The sequence below is a fragment of the Dendrobium catenatum genome, unplaced genomic scaffold (genome assembly GCF_001605985.2).
Source record: "Dendrobium catenatum unplaced genomic scaffold, ASM160598v2 fragScaff_scaffold_1093, whole genome shotgun sequence".
Taxonomy (NCBI): domain Eukaryota; kingdom Viridiplantae; phylum Streptophyta; class Magnoliopsida; order Asparagales; family Orchidaceae; genus Dendrobium; species Dendrobium catenatum.
This window is the reverse complement of record NW_021319555.1, coordinates 262,111-279,102: the sequence shown is the minus strand read 5'-3', so window position 1 is coordinate 279,102 and position 16,992 is coordinate 262,111. Positions and strand designations below refer to the sequence as shown.

Below are 16,992 nucleotides of genomic sequence, written 5' to 3'. Positions count from 1 at the left end.
AGTAATCGATTCATCATAGAATCAGCAATCGGAAGAATGCAAAACCCTGAAACCCTAAAACCCTAGCGCCACCTCCCTTTCCCCTTAGAAAATTCGAAACCAGTTATTTTATGTAACTGTTGTCCAGCTTCACCTCTGCGCTTACCTCTCTACCGCTATGAAAGGTTGAATCACTTCATAGAATGCTCCCGCTGCGCCACCATTTGCTCCGCAATATTCTCCAATCCAGCGTCTTCATGCGCAGCTCCCATCACCTCCTCGAGAAGTTCTCAGGCGGCACGGCTATTATTCCCGTCTTCTCCCACCGCTTCCTCCATTGCCACGCAAACCCATTCGGAAACACCTCTGGGCTTATCTTGTTCCCCCTTAAATACTATGGCTTTCGTTCTTATAGACGGCTTGCCTCCTCTGGACACGGTAAGTTTCTATTTTCTTTCATGGTTTTTGTTTGTTTCACTGCATTTGTTTATGCTTATCGTGCATGCTGTTATGAAGTTCTTATGGAGCCACGTGAAGGTGAGGGAGTCATTGCCAAGAGACTCAAGAAGTTGCATGAGAAGTTGGGGGAGTTAGGAATTGAGTGCGATCCCAATCAAACTGGGCAGTATATGCACAATACATGCCCTCAGGTGGCTATTGCTATGTTATTTCTGTGTTCTATAGTTTTGTTATGATTATCTGTGCATTTAATGGTTTTTGGCTGAAGATGGCCAATAGAATTTATATCATAATTTTAAATGTTGCCCTGCTATTGAATATGCAAAATTGCATATCTTGATTCTGTTCCTATTGTAATTCTCAGGGATGGTGGGCATGCTGCTCATTTGGTTGCACGAGGGTAGAAAGTAATGGCATTATTTTCACCCATTTTGAGCATGAGAATGAAATCATCACTTTTGTGGGATTTTAAATGTGTTTCTTGAGTTCGAAATCCATATTGATCTATAATTATATCTAACAGAATCTTATAAATTCTATAATTCTACTTGAAGCAACCAAATGAGCTCGGCATCAACTTGTATTTGATGAATGCTTCATTTTTTGATGACTTTGCAATAATAAGACATCTAAAACCAGTTTGATATTGCTGCATGTAGTGTGATGGAGGAGCTTCAAAAGAGAAAAGCTTTTCTCTTTTTATTGGTGATGATGGGTTTGTATTTATTTATTTTTTTCTTCTGCTGCGTATGCAGTTCTTGTCATCTTATCGTTTGTTCTAATGTCTGGAATTTAACTTTTACTTCCCTGAATTCTGTCTTAGAAAGATTGCCTTGTGGTCCTGCTTCAGGGCAAAATGTGGTTGGAAGGGCTGTGTGAAGGTATTATTGACAATAGATGCACTAATTTTTGATGCTATATTCACTTCATCCTTTTTATTTCTGGTGAAAAAAACTTATATACATTCTGTGAATGATCACCACAAATTTGCAGACTTCTGAGAACGAAGAGAAATATGTTGTTCTACAAGGCTGTGGTTCTGAAACTTCAGGTGAATCCTTGAAGTGTCAGAAGCTTAGAACAATCTCAGAAGACGATCTTCACTTAGAGCCTTTGTGTCCAGAGGTATTAATCCAGACTATAGTTGACATCGTTACTTTTCAAGGGCATTTTGTCATTTTTTCTTAACATGTAAAATTTTCCGTTATGGTTAAGCCATTTTTCTAGGTGTGTATATAAATGTTCTGGCATTCATAATTATATTAACCTTGTTTTATGGAGATTATTTTGTTTGGAGGGGTGTAAATGTTCCAGCTCATCATTTTTATGATAATCTTGGCATGGTACTGCTGAGATTCTGAACGCGAAGAATGATCCAATCATTGCTATGGAAGTCAATGGAAGATGACTAAAGTAACCATGTGATTTATATGAGACTTGATCACTAGATTACCATGACCGAGAAGTAGATATGAAAGTAGATATTCCTGATTTTTAAGGTGAAAACATAATGATGAATCTATCACCTGAGTTAATGTAGTGGAGCACAACTTTGACTATTGGAAAATTCAATATCGGTGAGCAAAGCTAGTTGCTATTAAATTGAAGGGACATGGATTTATTTGGTGGGAGCATATGTGGTCAATAAACATCATAAGAAGAATCCAAAAATTTTTCTTGGCGAAGATAACGAGTAGTAGCATCTTTGAGACGACGTATTAATATGTACCATTTTAAGCAATGTGATCTTTCAGTAGCTAGAAATGCTTTCACTTTGTCTTGGCGTGCAGGGTGGCATCACAGAACCTAAAAGTAAACCATTTATAGATGTCTTTGTGCATTAAGACATAATTCATACTTAAATAAAATGCTACCGCCTACAACTCACCTAACAACATAATAGCAAGTTGTGTTGACTTATGGTTCCTATATGCAAGTACTTTTATAAATTTTGTTTTATGAATTTTATGTTTAACTCATATTTTATTTTGCGTGAGCAGCAGGCATCAGTGATTTGTGTTTTCCCATCATCATCATCATCATTATTTTATTATGGTTTTGAAAATGTGCACTTTTTGTTTACATTTGAGCGCTTCATCTCTAGGATTTTAAGTATGGTGGAAGTAGATTTAGAATGGTGTTTTTTTTTTAATATTTGACAGTTATGACGTGTAGAGTCTTCTTGTCATGGTTGAAGCCTACTTACATTTAGAATGGTTTAATAATTATTTGTGAAGGAAACAAATAAATTGTTCAGAGGTCTAATTCTAAATTAGGCGAACAAATCCATAGAGAGAACATAGATTCCTAACCTAATCAATTTCATTAACACCTATTCAAGCGACATGAGTAATAGATATTAAGGGGGTTCAAATCAAGAAACTCGTTTTGTGTATCTCATGGAAAATGCTTCAAATGTCGAGGATTTTGTCATGTGCAATGAGAAGGCTAAATAGAATTGTTTACTCCTTCATAGAAATTAATGAGGAAACACTTTGAAGTACCAAAGCAAATCTTCATGATGTCGAAGGGAAGAAATTACATGATGTGATCGTAGATAGCTACTTTTTTTAGGGATCATGAGCTCAACTTGTTGTTGACCCGTAACTATATATAAAAAAAAAATTGCGTGCCTGTGAGGATGTCCGGCCACAAACGAGTCGCATCTCGCCTTACTCTCACACGTCGAAGGCATGGCTCTCACGATCGGCTTGTGTCGCTGAAAGGAGGGAGGAGACGAGGCATTCGCTCTCTTCCGCGATCCCGCTCTCCCTCTCGCCTCGTCGCTGCCCAACTTCGCTCGTTTGATGATGTGCCCTTCCTGCGGATCGACGGTTCCTGAAGGATCGGAAGTTACACATTTTTGATCGGAAGCAACGACGTGAGCTCGTGGCAGCGAAGATAACTCTCCCTTGCGTGCGATCCTTCCCCAGCTCCTTCGTGGCCGTGCGATTTCGCTCCTTCCATGACTTCCCTTCCAGTCGGGACGGAAGTTACGACATTATGATCGGAAGCCATAGCGGGAGCCGCTCGCTATGAAGTTAACGATCTCCCTTTCGTGCGCTGTATCGGCCAAACCTCGTAGCTCCTCTGCCCGATCCCGTCGCCGCCGCTCTGGCTCCGTCTGTGGCTAGACAACTTCACTCTGACGACCTTACTTGTAGGATCGGAAGCTACGACATTTTAATCGGGAGTGACAACAGGAGCTCACTGGTGGTGAAGGTAACTTTCTCCCTTGTCATGCCTTTGCTCGGCCAAGTCCCGCAGGTCTGCCTAACCAGAGAGACAGAGAGAGGGAGAGTTGTATTAATGTTAATGAAAATTAATTTTAGTTTATCCTAATTATAATTATTTTAAACTAATTATAATTATTACAATTAATTATAGTTAATTTTAATTAAATTGTTTTAGTTAAGTTTAATTAATTATATTTAACTTTAATTAAAGTTAAATATAATTAATCATTTTAATTAATCATAACAATTTAATTGTTATATTTAATTATAATTAATTGTAATTAAATATAATTAATAAAAAATAATTATAATTAACTTAAAAAAATTTATGTCCTCCTCTTACCTCGATCCACGAGCCAACAGTCGTCGACGACTCCTCCCCGCCGGGCCCTAAGGTATACGTTTCTAACTTAAATCCCGCCCTCGACGCGCCAGTGGATCCTCTATACGCGCTCTTGTAGCACGGTGGGGGAGAATCCGATGCGACATGTGCGACTAGGCGGGTAAGCCCTATACACGCTCTTGTAGCGTGGTGGGGACGGTCCTCGACCTCGACATCTGCGCCAACGACTGCTATGCAAAGGTATGATGTTCCAAATCCCATTCTCGGCGTTTGCGGCGGACCGGAGAACCACCTATACGTGCTCGTGTAACACGGTGGGAGGGAGCCTGGTGCGACGCATATGGCGAGGTGGGTAAGCCCTATACACGCTCTTGTAGCGTGGTGGGGAGAGCTACTGGTGTTTTGGTACGGGTACTGCTGAAGGCCCCATATTCGCTCTTGTGGGGTGGTGGGATGAAAATTTGTACGGCCGCAGTGTTTAAGGACACCTACCATACACGCTCGAGTAGCGTGGTGGGAAGGCCCTGCTCCCCTACATTTCCCCCAAATGGGGGATATGTCGGGGTGCTGCCGAAATTTTTACTGAAGTACACAAAGCTTGAACAATAAGAAGATCTCATTTGGGCAACAATACAGAGGACTTGTACTTGAACATAAGTGCACTGAACTTGAACTAAATGAGCAGAGGACTTGTACGAAGAACAGATGACTTGTTGAATTTGAACCTGAACAAAATCTAAATGATTAATCAAGGCTCAAACCCAAATAAATAAAATCAAATTGAAATCAAAATGTGGACAAAGGAAATTCGTGCTTGAGCTTGAACTCGAACTTGTAAAACTTTGAGCAGAATTTGAACCTGACTAAATCACATGCAAGGGAACTCAAGTTCAAATGAACTAAATGCAAGAAAGCTCAAACTTAGACAAACTATGAACAATCAAGTTGAACATGTACTCTGAGCTCGTACTTGAACTCGGGCTATACGACATTAAGTGGGGACTTGTAAACTTGATGAATTCAAGTCTGAATGAAAATTAATTTAGATTCAAACATATACAAGGAACAAAGCTTGAATCACACACAAGGGAACTCAAACTACAAGAATATTTGTACGATTAATAGTGACTCAAAGCATGTTACAAGGCTTTAATATATGAACTTCTACGACAATCCCTACAATGCCTGTAGATTGAGAAGGCAATACTGGCATTTGATAGCAGAGGATCCGTTCCTACAAACAAGTGCAAATACATCAAAACTACCACCTGAGATTGGTGAAAGGTGGATGTGATGCAAGGACACTAGATCTTCTACGAGCATTTCCAAAAGGTTGTAGTGGATACAACGGGTCCCAACAAGCAAACACAATCTACTTGTGGATAACAACAGTAGGTATATCACAGGTACAATGAACCACTGTGGGCACAAGTACAGATATTAGCTATGACAGCGGTGATTAAGAGATTCTTGAGTACGTCGGGTATAAGGGCACCCCGGTGTACGAAGAAGGACACGCCCCTGGCGGAATGAAATAGATGTTTGAACAAATTAGAACTAAACTTCCTGGTGTTCTAAAGTCTCTTCTTAGTTCTATACTTAAGAAGAAAACAGCTCTGGTACCCACAAGCACCGGAAATAACAAGTCTACTACATTGAAGATCCTAAAAGGAGTTCTCCCCAAATCAGCTGCCATTGACTCCAAAGTTCAGAAAGACCCTCCCCGGTGAATGAGAAAGGGGGAGTCAACACCAAGACGCACGCCACCGGATCCACAACATTCGTACTAGCTGACAAGAGGCGTGTACAAGTCCTCAAATGAAATGTTGTGCATCCAAATGTCAATTACCTGTACAACTACAATTATCTCAAAATACCCCCTGCACGTGCACTATAATTTGTATACACATAGGTACACTAAAGTGGAAAATAAGATCTCAACCCGCATGGGCCTCAGCGAACGTGTTATTGGTACACACGTGACGTTTAGGGATGCTGCGCGGGTTATTAAATTTAAACTCGATCCTCCTTAACATGTAAAAAAAAGTCGACAGGGTTTAATTATAAAATGTCCCCAAACACCCGCATGGGCCTCGACGAGCGTGTTATTGGTACACACGTGACATCTAGGGATGCTGCGCGGGACCATAAGTGAATTCAAGTTCGAACCAGATCCTTCTATACGGGTCAATAGAAGTCGACAGGGTTCAAACAATCAAACAAATATACGGTTGTGGCGACCGTCATATTTATCTTAATACATTCATATTAGGCTTTCAAGGCCTATAACAATGAGAATTCACTATCAAGGGCATAAAGCCTACGAAATCTGATCCTCTATCGATAATTCGATAGAGTTGACAAGATTCAATCAACAAAAGAGAAATGACCCCGAACACCCTGATGATGGCCGTGTTGAACGAAGATCTCAACCGGAGGGGTTCACAAATATTTTCAAATGCCATCCAAGCTCCACTCAAAATCTCAAAATCCCAAATTCAAAAATATTTAAAATTGAAATCAAACCATCAATCACTCAAAGCAAAACTCATCCACCCTCCGCAATAGTTTGCCAGGGTGGACAAATTAAAATTTACTTCAGTTCACAAAGAGCCAAATGCCTAGTCAAAAATATCACTAGGATCCATTCTCAAACAATCTCTTTTAATAGGACACAATGGAGAAAAAGGATTCATGTAGCCGACCCCACGTAGTGGGATAAAGGCTTGATGTTGTTGTTGTTGTAATAATTATTTGTGAAGGAAACAAATTAATTGTTCAGAGGTGTAATTCTAAATTAGGGGAATAAATCCCTAGAGAGAACATAGATTCCAAACCTTAATCAGTTTCATTACCACCTATTCAAGTGACATGAGTAATATATATTAAGGGGGATCAAATCAAGAAACTCGTTTTGTGTATCTCATGGAAAATGCTTCAAATGTCGAGGATTTTGTCATGTGCAATGAGAAGGCTAAATAGAATTGTTAACTCCATAGAAATTAATGAGGAAACACTTAGGAAACACTTTGAAGTACCAAAGCAAATCTTCATGATGTCGAAGTGGAAGAAATCACATGATGTGATCATAGAGACTTACTTTTTTTAGGGATCATGAGTTCAACTTGTATTGTCCTGTAGTGTTTGATGAGATTTTAAACTGGGGGCCCCTTTCAGGCTTGTTTTCAAACATGAGGTTTCTGTCCCTGGTTTCTATAAAGCTTTTTATGCAAGGTTGAGCAACAGCTGATTTTGATTTGGTTAGGTTCTGTAGTTTGGTAATTAAGTTCGTACATGCTCTTTTTTGGTCGTTACAAAACTTAGACAGGGGCAGTATAAAAAATTAAATCTAACTATGTTATTATTATTTTTTTACTTCTGACAGTTGGAATAATTTCTTTCACCGTTCTTTTTGAATTAAAAATCCCGGGATTGCGATTCTCCATCCATGCCATTGACTTATTTATGGTTTTGTGTGTTATTCAAGCATTGATATGCTCATCTAGATGACGTGCTATTCATGTTTGATTTCACAGTCGTTTTATGTTTATCTATCTGTAAAGAGATCATGGTCATTTATACTTTGGTTTGGCTCAAGTTTGATTAGAATACAATCTACCAATCTTTACTTGAATGAGGACATAGTTGGTTGGATCACCTTGTGAACACCTACTTGATTTCATTCATGCACCTAAAAAAATGATTCAGCTTAATTCTGTTAGCATGTCTTATCAGAATCTGTATGGCATTGGTCTAGAGTGAGGAATTAAGATGGTGATACTTTACAGAAGATTTATGCACACTCTAGTAAGAACTGTTTTGACCTATTAATTAAAATAAAATATCAATATGATGATATGCCATTTACTTTCTTTTTTCATGACATTTAATGTTTCAATTAAAATAGATAGAGCATGGAGGTGGGCTGGGTGGAGCAACTGCCAGATATGTAGCTTGTTCTAGCTTTATACGGAACTACGTGGTCCTGATTCCACACCCCTCGCAATCCCAATCCCAATCCCAATCCCTCACCCCACTCAAAGCCAAACTTTTGAGGCAGATAGCCAGTTATTAAATTTATTTATTTTGACAAGAATTTGGTGACAGTTTTCTAATTGAAACATATAAAACCCTTGTGGAGAGTAGGGCTCATACCAGCTGGTAGGCTGCTTTGCCAATAACCTTATTATTGGATGGATTGTTGTTCAAATGCAATATAATGAGCAAATATGCAATGCTGTGCTTACAGTTTTCTGTATGTCTTGGTTTTTATATAGTTTTTTGTATTATATGTCGGTCCCTTGGACCAAATTCATGTATGATTGATTGTTGAAGGCTATACCAGTTTGTCATGTGTCTTGACCCCAACAATTTCTGGTGATTTGTTTGATCTTTTGCCGATTGGATTAGGCATTCAGCCACTATCTTATTTTACTCTTGGGCTACGTAATAATGCATTTTATTGATGTGATTTTTCTTATCTTAGCTTATTGCCTACTTCAATGCAAGAAGCATATCTGTTCAAACATTACGTAGAAATTTTGTAATGCAGCGGACAAGGGGTAATGAGGTATGGTTTGGTTGTCTACAACATTGTTTAACATCTGTAACTGAAGTACACTAAGTATTCTGTGCAGATTGTAATTGCTTTTACTTACAGAAGGAATAGAAAACTTGTCAGCTGCAACTATCTTGACGTTGAGAAAAATTATTGGCAGGTGCAGTCATCTCAATCATAATTTTGTGTTACATGTTAATCATGCACTTTCAAGTACAGAAGTGCATTCTTTTCATTTTGTGGCCTTTTTGTCTGCCTTTATATTTAGCTTACTTAGGTGCTTTTGCTGTTCTTACCAATTTTTCATGTTGTTTCTTATGTCAGGAGAAGGACACTGAAAGAATATTTTATGGACTTGATGACTTAGTACCTGAAAATGATCTCATTATTGTAATTAATCCATTATGGCCTTCTTCATTGATATAGCTATTTGATTATGTTGTTCATCTCCTATGATCATGCTTTTTTTAGGTTGAAACTGAATTTGATAAGCTTTCTATGGAAGAGGCAGGCTACCGTAATTGTATAAGTATACCAAATGGGAGAGCAGTAAAGGTGTCTGAAAAATTGCCCAGTGAACAGGAGGTCAGGTCCTAATTCTATTAAGACGACCTAGCCTAGCTTCTACATTTTAGATATTTGAGCTATCGTCATTTTTTTTTTAAATTCACATCCGTGAATCTCAAGTTTTTTTAGCCGTCGAACTATTGTAATGTGTAATGCAATGAGGCTAGGTGTGCCGCAAAGCTCGTACTTTACAAGACTAGTTCAAAATTGTATAATCACCTGTTTTTGTATTGGCGACTCACTTTAAAGATATGAGTCGGATGTCATATTATATTTTGTTTCTAGTCAGCATGAAGAGCTTAAGATTTTATGATCTGGAAAGATAATTTACAGCAGCTGACCATTATGTTGGCGGGACCAAAGCAGACCCGCAGAAGCCAGCCTAGGAGTCAAGGCTGGTCCCTTTTGGGTTGTTGTGTTGGACTTGGGAGTTTGTCTGATTGGGTTCAACGCATTTAGAGTTGACCTTTATTTGGATTCTGGGTTCTTATTCTTTTTATATATATTCCTAGATTTTAGACTTTTGAATAAGTCTGTTCATGTAGTTAGGAAGTAGTTATAAAAAAATTAGGAAATGGTATTTTAGATTTTAAAATTTAAGTATATTTCTTCTCTTTGATTTTAGCAAATAGTTAGGATTTGAATTCTGCTTTTTTATTATAAATAGGATTCATTTAATGAAATGAAAGCAGAATTTTTCAAGTTCCAATTATCAGATTTTGAGATTGATCTTTGTTTCTCCCATTCCCCTCTCTCTCTTGCTTTTCCACCCGCAGCCTGCTCTGGAAAACAGCAATTGGATGGCATTTTTTTCTATTTCTATCTCTATCTCTATCTCTATCTATCGGATTGCATCAGAACTGAGGGCCATTGACTCGGGAAAAGCTCGAGCAATCTAGTTGTGTTTTGGGAGGTTATGGATGGCTGAAATCTGTCCAGTCCATGACACTAAGTTTACTGTCTAGACAACATGCTGAATCTTTTCAGAAGGGAACGGCAAAAAATCTATGAGCTTGACAGCTAATATTTTTCAACCTTGCATCTAGGATTTTTGGATCATTTGGCCTAACCTTTGGTTGCTTTATCTATCGAGACTGGGATCATTTTATTGATTGAAGGGCATAGCTATTGCATGTGTGATGGGGACATCAGATCAGCGTGGAAGGTTTATCAGTGACGTGGCCGCCGATCTACGGCCACGATCGAGTCCTTGTATTTCTGAGTCATGATTGTATTTTATTTTATTTATGCATTTTCTTATTTGCTTAGGTGTCGTTATTATTTCCCTTTGTACCCCTTTCATGGGAGTGGTCGCATGTAAGCCCAAAGGGCAAGTTGGTCTTTTATTTTCTTGAGTCTTTGTACCCGGCTATTTATAGCCTCATTTCCTTTGTTTTGAGCTAATGAATGATTGATGATGAAAATTTCCTTCTTGCATGAGCATTGAGAGCTATAGAGTTCTAATGGAGAGAGCTTCCTAGGAGAGGAAGAGGATTCGCGCAATACCCACCAACCTAGATAAGTCGGGTTCGTGGCTTCTTTGTTTAACTCGTTTTCTTCTCTCCCTTTTGTTTCTTCTTTCTTTGTCTTTCTTTTACAACCACTTAGCCACCGGATTTCCTCCTTGTTTGAAACCCCATCCTTTTCTCCCTACCCTCACGGCTTGCCTGAGTGAACTTGAAATTAGTTTTTGAGGATTGAGTTGCTTGCAGAGTCGGCAATAGGAGCAGGCAGAGCACAACTGTTAAATTAACATGAGTTTAGCTGTAAAATTCTGAACTTTTAGATGGAATGGCATGTTCTGAATTTTTAGGCTCAGATTGAAATGAATTAGCATATTAACAAACTAGGTTTGGCTTGAATCTCGGTTTTGTTTCCCGATTGAGCTCGCTCAAGGTCAAAATCCAATGTTTTTGTAGCTTTTAACCATTGTATTTGTGTCAATTACGTTCAGTTGTACATACCTAGAGTAGGTAGGCTGGCATGTAAAATTTATGTAGTTGGGTATGTAAGCATACAGGTTTATGCATATGTGTATTTATATTTCTTTGCATGTTGTATTTATATACCCTATGTACATGGATTTATATTTATTTGTGCGTTCATATGCAGGTAGGTTGTCTATGGGTAGATAGGTTGGTATGCATGTCCATGCACGTGTGTGCTAAAATTTGTGTATCTAAGCCCACTTTTATGTATTTATTTAACATATTTGTATTCCTTTATGCATGTATATAGGTTTAGACTTTGACCGAAAAAGAAAAAAGTGATAACAAGAAATAAAATATATTTTTGGCTCCTATTGAGATCATATTATGATCAATTGAGCCTTCAATTGTCTGGTTGTTAGCAATGGTGAGGTGGCATGATTTTAGCTGCATGATTTGATCTGCTTATTCACACTCTTCTCGCATTAAAGATATGAGTTGGATGTCATATTATATTTTGTTTCTAGTCAGCATGATAATGATAGGAAATACTCGTTTGCACAAGTAAACCTAACCCAAATCAAGCACCTAAGCAAAGAAACTGCTGTCCGCAGCAAGAACACAGCCCAAACAGTGGAAAACGGAGAGAAAACTCAATGGAAATTCGTAGGAAAACAAAGTAAACACTTTTATTTCAATAGTAGATAAAAGCACTTGCAAGATACAATCTTCCTTCAATTCGAGAGGAAGGAAGCACTCTCTACGATCTCCGGCAAAGCCAAGAGCCCAAGAACAAACCTAGATCTCCCAAGAAATTCAAAATCAAGATAAGCCCTAAGACTCACCAAAACTCCTAATTAAAGACAAAGGACAATTACAAACTTCCTAAAACAGCCCCCAACATTCAAAATTTCCCTCCAAACGCACCCAAAACCACGCGGCTCTCCTCTGGTTTCCGCTCAGAACCGCGCTCCCCCTCTATTTTTCCGCCTGTAGTAACAGTGGACCGGTCCGGGCTGGACCGGTCCAGCCGGCTCCTCCTGGGCCGACGTAACAGATAACTTAAGATTTTATGATCTGGACAGATAATTTACAGCAGCTGACCATTATTGTTGGCTGGACCAAAGCAGAGCCGCAGAAGCCAGCCTAGGAGTCAAGGCTAGTCCCTTTTGGGTTGTTATGTTGGACTTGGGAGTTTGTCTGATTGTTTGGTTCAACGCATTTAGAGTTGACTTTTATTTGAATTCTGGGTTCTTATTCTTTTCATATGTATTCCTAGATTTTAGGCTTTTGAATAAGTCTGTTCATGTAGTTAGGAAGTTGTAGGAAATGGTATTTTAGATTTTAAAATTTAAGGATATTTCTTCTCTTTGATTTTAGCAAATGGTTAGGATTTGAATCCTTAATTTTATTATAAATAGGATTCATTTAATGAAATGAAAGCAGAATTTCAAGTTCCAATTATCAGATTTTGAGATTGATCTTTCTTTCTCCCATTCCCCTCTCTCTCTCGCTCCCTTTCCACCCGCAGCCTGCTGGAAAACAGCAATTGGATGGCATTTTTTTCTATCTCTATCTCTATCTCTCGGATTGCATCAGAACTGAGGGCCATTGACTCGGAAAAGCTCGAGCAATCTAGTTTTGTTTTGGGAGGTTACGGATGGCTGAAATCTGTCCAGTCCATGACACTAAGTTTACTGTCTAGACAACATGCTGAATCTTTTCAGAAGGGAACGGCCAAAAATCTATGATCTTGACAGCTAATATTTTTCAACCTTGCATCTAGGATTTTTGGATCATTTAACCTAACCATTGGTTGCTTGATCCATCGAGACTGGGATCATTTTATTGATTAAAGGGCATAGCTATTGCATGAGGTTCAAGATTTCCCTTAATGTGTTATGCAAAATATTAATTTTTTTGTGATGCTACATCCGGTTGAAGTTTAGAAATTCTTAGCTCCTGGACCATATGCTTATCTCTAATCTAATGAATGTTTTCTCTTGCTAAAAGGTGGATTAGTTACTCCATATTTTATTAAGAGTAAATGTTTTTCTTGAACTACAAATTTTTTTTAATTTATTTGAATCTAGGGAAAGTTTTCTGTCCTCTGTAGCCTTTTTCTAAATTGTATTTGAATTCAACCATTTTTAGTTGCCCATTATATGCACCTAAGCCTAATTATTTTTCATCTAACATGCGGTTCAATGTTTATGCATTGCTAGGATGCAAGTTTTCAATACCTATGGAAATGCAAGGAATATTTTGAAAAGGTGGTTACTTTACTCTTAAATAACTCTCAAATGAGTTCATGCTTCCGAAGTTGAATTATCTAAGAGAAATAAGCATAAGTAAATAGGTTTGAAAATACCAGGTGCCCCGTATAATACTAGCAACAAATGCTGATGGTCCTGGGCAAGCACTAGCTGAAGAATTAGCTCGTCGCCTTGGTAAAGAAAGGTCCTTTATCAAAATCCTTTTTGGTGTTATTTGTTTTGCTCTTTTTTGTGACTAATGCTTGCATGCTTGATTTGCGACTTGGCCATGTTTCATATTCTTGCATTTTATTCAAAGTGTCAAATTCTTTTCTGTTTTAAATGTATTAAGTAAAACAGATGCTGGAGGGTTAAATGGCCAAAGAAAAGCACTACCGAGGTTTGCAAAGATGCTAATGAGGTGAGATGCTTCGCTGTTGTGCTACTGTGTTATGTTTTCACCCTGTATTTCTGGGTGGGCTGCCTGCAATCATCTTTTATTTTGCATATTGATTCATACTAACAGATTACTTAACTTGCATGTATTACACATTGAAATGGTGTAATCATTATACTTTCAGTATTGCCCTCCCTTGTGGTCATAAAGTTTTTCTTTAAGTTCTGTCCAGGTGCTAAACATTTTCGGAGAACATGTGCTGAAGGAAGTTATAGATAAAGCGGAAATGTTTCCCATACGGGGTCTATTAAACTTCAGCAACTTTTTCCCTGATATCACTGATTATTATCATTGTATTCAAGGGTTTGAATTGGGTGTCTCAACAGGTTGGAGAGCTCTGGATGATTTGTATAATGTAAGTTCTGTTAAACTTTGTATTTTCAATATTTTTTTTAATTTTGTGCACAAAAACAAAATTTTTTCATATTCTAATTGGCTTTTGCAGTCTATGACTCTATGTTTGGAGCAAGGTATTGGTTAAATCTATTTTTGTCAAATTTAGTAGATCGAAATATGAATTTTTGGGAAAATTCTGTAATTGTAATGGTATACAAGCATTTATTTTATTCATTTAATTTAAGGATTAATTAGTATTCATATGGCATGGTATGTCCACATAGTGGATTGTTGATGGTTCAAAACACGTGTCTTTGCAGTTAATTGAGTTTTGTTAAGCTTTGTTAATGCATATTAATTTCTAGGAAACTATATTTCGGATTTAAAATCATGTTTCTTCCATACGGATTAGTTGATCTCTTTGAACATGTAAATAACATAAGATTAATTTAATTGGTGATACTACATTTCTAAGCATTTTGATCAATGAGTTGTTATTCTTGTTTTTATACATATAGAAGGTTGAGATATTTCTCTTTCATTTATGTTAAAGGTGCAGTAATACCTGAGATTGATTTGTGATTCAAGGGTCTTCTTAGTACTGTTTGTTCGCTCAGGAAAAAAAATGTCGCTACAGAACGAACCCTGCTTGCTCAAGCATAAGGTCCCATCTTCCTCGAGGTAGATTGGATTTTAAATTAACCATATTTCCCTAGATGATTGGCATCAGAGTTTATTTAGTTTTGGGGTTCCACTTTCTATGAGCGCAAGCCCTCATAGTTAAATACCCCTTAAGGATGAATCAAATGTTTAGATGTGCAATAGTTTTAATAGGAAACAAAGTGTTGGAAACAAGGTACTGCTGTAGTACCGTTGTTTTAGCTTAAGTATCATTTTTTTTTGCTTTAGTACTATTGTTTTAGCTTCAATACCTTGTTTCCAGTACCTTGATGATCAGGGGAAATTTGGTTAATTTAAAATCCAATCTACCTCGGGGAAGATGAGACCTTAGGTTTGAGAAAGCAGGATTCATGTCGTTGCGCCATCTTTTCTTGATCGAACACGGTCAATGAGGTCTAGATTGTTGAGTTAATGGAACTTTTTGAAATTTACCGTTTGATTTTAACGAAATAAATTCCAACTTACAGGCTATTTGTTGGCTAAAAAAGGAATGCAGTATAAAAGGAATATTTTGGAGTTGTTTGAATGAGTGTTAAGTAAATGATTGTAAGTTTTTTTATGTTTGGTTTGAAGTGAAATGAATATAGTGTAAAGTCCAAAAATGGTGGTGGTTGGCGAGTGCCAGTGGTGGTGGTCAAAGGCAGCGGTCGGCAATCGATGATGGTGGCGTTGGCCGGCGGCTATAGCGGGCGGTGGGCGGCGGTGGTGGCCGGCGGCAGTCAAGCGAGCTTGCTTGCGGTGTAAAGAATTTTCGCTTAAACTGAGCGAGTTTAGTTTACCTTAAAACAAACTAAAATTATTTACACTAAATTTATTTTACTTTGCATTCCTTTTTCTTCCAACCATATATCAACATTTTTACAACCCTTGCATTTGGAATACTTTACACTTACTTCCAACTTCCAACTTCCAACTAAACAGTCCCTTAGTCTAAAAAGCAAACTGGTCATGGCTGACTAAAATGTTTCCATTATCAAGAATCATTAGTGCAATGCCCTCTGCAGTACCGTTTTGGTAAATTTATGCTTGATTGTGACATGTGGTTGGGGTACCATGAGAAAAATGTTAATTGAATTTCTAATTTACCTTTCTAACTTTTATTTGGAAATAGTTTGAATTTGAATTAAAATTCTGCATGACTGTGCAACTATATTGCTCAAGTATACTTTAATATGCCAGATGAAACCTTATGAACTTCGGATGTTGCCTTCTTCTTGACCATCAGACTCAATACCCTCTTATAAGTTAGACAAATGCAAATGATGGCCAGAACATGGGAAATGAGCCAAAATTCATGGTTATTGGGACTGTTATTTATGCAAAAATGTTTTATGTTATTTTAAGGTTGGTGTTGAACTTTTTCTTTTATTGCATTGTGCAGATTGTACCTGGAGAATTAACTGTCATAACAGGTGTTCCTAATTCTGGCAAGAGTGAGTGGATTGATGCGTTATTGTGCAATATCAATGAAAGATGTGGTTGGACATTTGCTCTCTGTTCTATGGAGAACAAGGTCAGATAAATTACTGTATTGATCTTCCTATTTATTAGTGTGATTTTTGTATGTATATATTTCATTGGTCTTTAGGTTGAAGATCATGCTAGAAAGCTTTTGGAAAAACATATTAAGAAGCCGTTCTTCAATTTAAGGTAAAGTTAGCTAAAATTGGTTCTCATCCTCCTCGGTTAATGTCTGTTAACAGTATATTTCCCCTCCAAAACTTATTTTCAGTCTTTCGTTTATTACATGTCTAGTTCTATCATTTATGCGGCTATAGTTATGGACTTTGATCATTGAGTCGAGTTTGACAGTTGTGAAATAGCTACTAACTAGTATACTATCAGTATATCACCAATAATTTGGTTGATGGGTATTGCCTTTTACCTCCAAAGTTGAGGTTTAAGGTTCAAATTAAAAAAAGAAGAAGAAAAAACTAGTTTGCTGATTCTTTTGAGACGCATCTTCCTATACTTTTTTCTATTTTATTTTATGCTTTTTGAGAAACTTGTTTGTTAATTTGTGTTGCTTGATGTGAAATCTGTTGCTTTCTTGATCATTGTTGCGTTTTATCTTAAATTTTTTAAGTCATCTAGATTTCCAATGCACCATTCCACTCAAAAAGTCTTTGGATAGCATTTGAATCAGTATGATTCTTATGGTTTAGTAAATTTTTTGGACAACTTCCTATTTTA

The 16,992-nt window shown here is 37.5% G+C and overlaps 1 protein-coding gene across 4 annotated transcripts in view; it reads left to right on the top strand.

The window, feature by feature from the left end:
* LOC110095717 (twinkle homolog protein, chloroplastic/mitochondrial-like) overlaps positions 1–16,992 on the top strand; it is a 34,545-nt gene continuing 17,553 nt past the window's right edge. For 3 of the 4 annotated variants that reach the window (XR_003702006.1, XM_020821363.2, XM_028698502.1), the window contains exons 1-15: positions 1–417; positions 496–629; positions 1,098–1,153; positions 1,262–1,319; positions 1,432–1,563; positions 8,504–8,587; positions 8,655–8,735; positions 8,900–8,965; positions 9,047–9,160; positions 13,296–13,343; positions 13,445–13,530; positions 13,686–13,746; positions 13,955–14,137; positions 16,181–16,312; positions 16,388–16,449. Coding sequence is in view for 3 of the 4 variants with exons in the window: in XM_020821363.2 (XP_020677022.1) it covers positions 183–417; positions 496–629; positions 1,098–1,153; positions 1,262–1,319; positions 1,432–1,563; positions 8,504–8,587; positions 8,655–8,735; positions 8,900–8,965; positions 9,047–9,160; positions 13,296–13,343; positions 13,445–13,530; positions 13,686–13,746; positions 13,955–14,137; positions 16,181–16,312; positions 16,388–16,449 (1,532 nt within the window). In the remaining variant the exon portion in view is untranslated. Of the gene's footprint in view, positions 418–495; positions 630–1,097; positions 1,154–1,261; positions 1,320–1,431; positions 1,564–8,503; positions 8,588–8,654; positions 8,736–8,899; positions 8,966–9,046; positions 9,161–13,295; positions 13,344–13,444; positions 13,531–13,685; positions 13,747–13,944; positions 14,138–16,180; positions 16,313–16,387; positions 16,450–16,992 lie in introns of all 4 variants that reach the window. The other variant, XM_020821364.2, reaches the window with a different exon arrangement.